The sequence below is a fragment of the Oreochromis aureus genome, linkage group 23 (genome assembly GCF_013358895.1).
Source record: "Oreochromis aureus strain Israel breed Guangdong linkage group 23, ZZ_aureus, whole genome shotgun sequence".
In the NCBI taxonomy this organism is placed as follows: Eukaryota; Metazoa; Chordata; class Actinopteri; order Cichliformes; family Cichlidae; genus Oreochromis; species Oreochromis aureus.
The window spans coordinates 41,623,045-41,629,531 of NC_052963.1; the positions used below are offsets into that span (position 1 = coordinate 41,623,045).

General features: G+C 44.0%; 1 protein-coding gene across 3 annotated transcripts; it reads left to right on the top strand.

Moving 5' to 3' along the window:
* The first annotated feature begins 851 nt into the window (after positions 1–851).
* On the top strand, positions 852–3,922 carry dmrta2 (DMRT-like family A2). 3 transcript variants are annotated; one of them, XM_039606562.1, is made up of 2 exons: positions 852–1,718; positions 2,069–3,922. In XM_039606562.1, exons 1-2 carry the CDS (start codon positions 1,259–1,261, stop codon positions 2,980–2,982), a joined length of 1,374 nt encoding a protein of 457 aa, XP_039462496.1. In that variant the 5' UTR covers positions 852–1,258; the 3' UTR covers positions 2,983–3,922. The 3 variants fall into 3 exon arrangements, with proteins under 3 accessions (XP_039462496.1, XP_031589046.1, XP_031589045.1); XM_031733186.2 differs by having other exon boundaries at positions 2,093–3,922; XM_031733185.2 differs by having other exon boundaries at positions 2,096–3,922.
* The last annotated feature ends 2,565 nt before the right edge of the window (positions 3,923–6,487 follow it).

Here is a 6,487-nt window from a genome sequence, read left to right on the forward strand (position 1 = left end):
TTCAGACTAAACTGGTCTAACTCGCGTGTTTAAATCACCAAGCAGAGAACAACATATTCATGCAGTCCGCAGTATATGGATGAAACAAAAAGTGGCTCATTTTCTGTACTATTTTTCTTTTAAACGGATCATGTGCGAAACAAATATTTAAAGCTTAGCGTTGTCATTAATGTGGACGCTCTGGTTTTCCCGCGACATTCAGCAGTATCGACAGCTTCTTCCACTTTCTCTAGGAAATATATTACGAAAAAATATGTATTGTGTGTCGACAGAGAAAAATCTTGCCTCTTTTTGAACCAATGAAATAAATGATACTTACCTTTACTGATGAGATTACAGTCACGCATCATCTTTTATTTTGAGTCATTTTAAGTCTTAAAAATATTCTGTGATTGGATGTAGATGCAGAAATAGCGATTTCATATCCTAACAATCATGTCGCCAAGTTAAACTAGTTTTTAAAATCGAGATATTTATAGAAACGTCCTGGAACGTTTGAAAATTTCCTTCATTTTAAGGTTTTTTTTTTTTCATTACATGTCTAATGGTCCTGCTTGGCATCGCACCGGAAGTCTGGTTTACCACAATAAGTGGAAAAAAACACGGGCTATTGTTTTAAATCTATGAAATTCTGTTTTTGGGGTAATACACTGCATCGATTTGAGCTTTCCGGGAACTCCCTTCAGATTCTTAACACTTGATATTTGGAAAAAAGAACTCAGGTGGACACAGTTGAAAAAAGAGGCAAGCCAATCAGATTGCTCCTTCCCCCTTTGGCCAATGACAGACGCCACATTGTTGTCAAATTTGTCTAATGAAAACGTAGGAGCAACAATAGAGAGAGGAGAGAGGGATCTGTATCCACTGACAATCTCTGGAGGAAGTTAGTGTCTCAGGCTGCGGCGAGTAACAACCTCAGCTCCTCCTGGACAGTTTGAACTTTCTGTCGGGGAGGAATGATCGCTCCTCTCTGCTCAGACTCTTGTCGGATTTAAAGTTGACTGTAAAGTCAGATTTTTGCTTCTTCGGCAGAGAACACTTGGACAGTTTCCACCAGACTTTCGATCCTAAATTGTTATTTTCTTTCCCCTCCTGTTTCTGTCTGACAGCAGAAATCGGTGACTTCACCTGTTGCCCGGAGGTGCTAAGAACCGCCGGGCAGATGTGATCAGTCCAACGTCGGTTTAACTAAAGCAGATCGTTCACACGTCGCCGATTTCTCGTTAAAACGTTAGTTTCGCTGGTGAGGAACGCGGGCATGGATCTGAGACCGGAGCTCCCCACAGCCTCCTCCGCCTCACAAGTCCACCCCGGAGCGGCGGCAGCGGCCGCGGCAGCCTCCATTCCAGTGTCCATGGCTGGCAACCTGCTGCGAGGGCCCCCGCTCCTCCTGCGGGCCGCAGACAAGTACCCGCGCACTCCGAAGTGCGCCCGCTGCAGGAACCACGGCGTGGTGTCCGCGCTGAAGGGCCACAAGCGCTACTGCCGCTGGAAGGACTGCATGTGCGCCAAGTGCACCTTGATCGCGGAGAGGCAGCGGGTGATGGCGGCTCAGGTGGCGCTCAGGCGGCAGCAGGCGCAGGAGGAGAACGAAGCCCGGGAGCTGCAGCTGCTCTACGGCACGGCGGAGGGACTCGCTATCGCCGCCGCCAACGGCATCATCCCACCCCGGCCGAACTACGAGGTGTTTGGTTCCGTCAGCAGCGAAAGCAACTCAGGTGAGCGGAGCAAGCTTGGCTGTAATGTTAAAGAAGCACATGAGAAGGTAGCAAATCAGTGTGTTAAACTAAAAGGCTTTTTCTGTCATCTAACTGCTACTCTGTTAAACGCAGAATCATTTAACCCGAAACTCTGAGCCTAATCAGCTGTCACAGCATAAATGCTGATGGTGTCGTTTGTTTAACCTTTACAGATTAAATTCTGATATTTGAGCTCACGTGTTAAATCTGCTGTTTGAATACTGTTATGTCTGTCGCTTTACTGTCTCTTTATTGATGTGATTGTTGTACTGATTATGATTCTGTGCTGATGCGCTTTTGATGGCCTTCTGTTTTATGCTTTCATTCAGTCTTACACACTCTGGTTCTGCCAGCAGATTCAAGCATCCAGAAGTATGAGCTGTTTCCTAAGAACCAGCTCTCCGGTTCCGCCACACCTCAACCATCTGCGGGGAAACCGGCTTCCACCGAAGGTGACTCAGCCCCCGGCATCTCGTCCCCGGACGGCCGGCACGGAGGCTCTGGTTCGGAGAACGGGGATAGCGAGTCTTTCATCAGCTCACCGGTATCCAAGCCTTTGAAAGACGGAGAAGAAACTCCAGGGTCCGTCAGCTCCATCGGCTCGGATTCGGGTTCTGAGACCGACAAAGACGACCAGGAGCCTTCCCCTTCCTCTGCGGCCTCTCGGCACATGAACGCCATCGACATCCTCACCCGAGTGTTTCCCAGCCACAAGCGAAGCGTCCTGGAGCTCGTCCTGCAGGGCTGTGGCAAAGATGTGGTGCAGGCCATCGAGCAGATCCTCAACAATAGCGGCGCTCAGGGCCCCAACAAGGCCGGGCCAGACGAGACGTGGACGGCAGAGAGGATGCTCCAAAATGCGCAGCAGCCTCCAGCGGCATCCGCAACCACAACAGCGCCGACGAGGCCCATGCTCCCCGGGGCTATGACGCTGAGCAACCGCTCTGCGTTTTCTCCTCTGCAGCCAAACGCACCGCACTTTGGCGCAGACCCCAGCACCTACCCGCTGGGCACACATTTGGGACTGAACCCGCTGCGGCTGGCCTACTCTGCGCACAGCCGGGGACTGGCTTTCATGACACCTTACTCCACCACCGGGCTCATGCCCACTTTGGGCTTCAGACCTCCAATGGACTATGCATTTAGCGACCTGATAAGAGACAGGACAATGCTGCACAAGGAGCAAGGCTATGCCAGCGGCCTGTATGGGCCTTTGGTCAACAACACGCCGGAGAAACAGTGAAGCCGGTGGACTGATCATAGAGACACATTCCATTGTATTTGTAGCCACAAGTGTTGAAAATGTGTGATGTGTTCTGGCTACAGGCTGCTGTACATAATAGGATTATCTGGCTTGTAGTCAAATGATCTGAGAGGGATTAAAAAAAAGAAAGAAACTAAACCACTTATGTGTAACTCTCAAAAATAATTTTATATGTTAGACCACAAAAGTTTGAATGGCAACCCCCATGTTTGAACTTTACTACGCCATCAGTAAAATGACGTAAAACCGAATGTATTTATAGACTGCAGAATGAAATGAATCCCGATCAGGCTGGAAGAGTAAAAACTAAACTGACACACAAAAGCAAAAGTACGAAGTACGAAGAAATTATTTATCAAAGAGTTCGGACTTTTTAGAGCCTATCAAATTTTACCACACACACGCGCGCACACACGCACGAGTAAAATAAGTTATGAAAACACGTAGTTTACTTGTTAACCCCGTTTCCTGCTGTAAAAGTTGATCTATAACGTGTAAATGCCATTCGTGTTTCTTTTTCTTATGTATTATTTCAGTTATCTCACCTTTTTATTTTATTTTGTTTTTAGTTTATGTCCAACTGCCTGTATTATATATTGCATTTGGTAATATGAAATCACTATGCCTATATTTGACTTTTCATTTATCCATTAGTCAGCGCAAATATTTTGTGACAAAGTGTTGGATTCAGTTAGTTCCTCCTCAGATGTTACACGCTGTGCTGTCACAATGTATCAAAACGCTGGAAAAAAATAAATGTTATTTTAAACAAGTGGAACATCACACTTATTAATGATGCTTTCACTGATAAACCTTTCCTGCGTAAAATCTATTTATTCTGCAAAGGTCACCCCAGATATTCTGATATAAGGACACAGAATGCTATCAATTTACAGCAAATCCAAGGCATTTCATCTGGATAGATAGCAGGGTTAAAAATGACAAATACAACAGTACATTCTTCTTTTTTTAACAAGAAAAAAAAGGAAATTTTCTACAGAATCTTACAAAGCAAACAGAATATTTTATATTTATAATCCAGTCAGTGCCAGTCTGGCTCCCAACACGCACATATCTGACTTGAAACAAATAGCCAATATTCCCGCTATAATAAAAACATTTAATAAACTAACTCCTTTGGGTTTTTGACTCCTCTGGTTCACTCAGGGTCAGACAAAGATGTGTTTTTTTCTCGCTCTTATATAGTTTGCCCGATATTACTACAGCCACCAGCATAGTTTCAAGTACATATAGAGTGAAGCTTTGATCAATAAGTAGCTGTACAGGAAAACAAAAAGTATTATTTTTACTGGTATGAGATTATACGCTTCTGTAACGCGCCAGCAGGTCAGATTCAGCTGGTGGACACCCGAAGGTTCCTATAGTTGGTTTACAGTAACGTTCCCTTCATTAAATCAGCGTGTTGTATAAAATAGTGACAGTTACATTTTCCAAACTACATTTGTTAAGGTGACTGTGCAGATTAACTCTGTCGGTGAAACAGTTGCATGACTGCGTAACGTCACAACCGCCGTGAAATCGCACACAAGAAGAAAAAAGTGTAAAGTTTATGACTGTAACTAGAGAAGAAGGTGAAACAAATTAAACTTTTATCGAACAAGTAATGCTGTCTTTACTCTTATTTTAATTTTTTTTTAAAAACAGCATGGCTTTGCATAATTTAATATCCAAATCCTCTCATGATGATCCTCTCATTCATGGTTATAATGAAAAATAAATAATAATAATAACCATTTTTATTTTATTTATTTATTTATTTTTAGCAGTGCACGTATCAATTCTAAATCCTTCCTCCAGCTTTTAAAATAACGTTATCATGTAGAGCGGCGGGCCTTCGTTTGTCTGTGGTTGGAATGGATCGTGCCTCAATGGACAATTACTTCACTCATTCAGGGATTTCACTGCCGAAGAAGAATTTCCAAAGAGCAATGGCGCCATCTACCGGTCACCCTGTGTTAGTAGCAAACCCCCCCCCCCCCCAACTTTTGTTGCAGACCTGAGCCGGTGAAATGTGTGATGCTCATTGGCTGAGCACTGGTAAGATCCCATCGTGTGTCTGACAGTACTGCAGGTGAGAGGGAAGGTGAGGACTGGTTCTGGGAACAGTAAAAATGCTAAACTGGAAGTTGTTCTCAGCCTGCATTAACATTATTTTTGCGAGACGTTGGAGACGCTTAAAATCGGGCGCTTCTGTCATGTTTTACACATTGTGTGAGTGATGCGATGTTTCGGGTGTAATCACCTCAGACAACAGGACCAGTTAAAGTAATTTCAGACAGCAGGGAAGCGAATGTGGAAGAAATTCCCAAAGATGAAAACAAGTAAAAGCTTGTTTTTATTCCAAGAGTCTGAAGACATCAGATAGAGTTATAATAGTTTCAAACAGATCAATAAAACCTCACCATCAAACAAGCCGTTGTGCTGTCAAGGCTTTTGAATGGTGGATGAGCACTTAAATCATTTCACATCAAAGCTGGTGTGTATAACACAGATGGCACCACTAGATGACAGGATTGTCTAACAAATAGCTTCTGCAGTGCTGCTATAACAGACTGCTCCTGACAGGCAGTCTATAAAGTCCAATATTTCGCAGTCCTACACCTGCATGCTTTAATGCAGGGGTGGGGAACTCCAGGTTTTAGATATCACCCTGGGTCAACACACCTGAATCAAATGATTAGTTCATTACCAGGCCTCTGGAGAACTTCATGACATGCTGAGGAGATAATTTAGCCATTTAAATCAGCTGTGTTGGATCAAGGACACATCTAAAACCTGCAGGGCACCGGCCCTTGAGTCCTGGAGTTCCCCTGCCCCCGCTTTAATGGGATGTTGCATCAAAATCTAGAACAGGGGTAGGCAACTCCAGGCCTCGAAGGCCTCGACACCTGGAGTTGCCTACCCCGATCTAGAATATTAAAGAGACGATTTTATTTTCCAGTGCTCTTTTCATGCTTTTTTTTCTTCTTTTCTGACTTAAACAAATGCTGACATGTGTATTTGCGCACGTGTATGTTCATATGTAACACAAGTGGCTTTGATTTAATCCTCTTTCTTGGAACGCTACAGCGTCCTCTGCTGCCCATTTGTGCAATGCATTGAGTAAAAACATTTTAATTCCTCTGCAAAATCTGAATATAAGACGTTTTGTAGCTTATTTTGCGAGTTATAAAAAGTGCCAAAGTGGTACAAATATTATTCACAGCAGAAAACAGTAGTAGGTTGGTCATACTGAGTGATAGTTCATGGTTGATTTTATTACAGAGCACTGCATCTGTTCTCCATCTGCAACATGGAGATTTGCTGCAGTTTTTAGATGCACGGCCACAGCGTGTGAAAATTCAGCTCAAATGGACACCGAGAAGTTGGAGAAGGATGAAAAACAGAAAGCGGGAGCATCAGTTTGTAGAGAAAGCTGGTTTGCTACACTGAGCGCACAACTATATTTTCTGTGCTTTGTTCT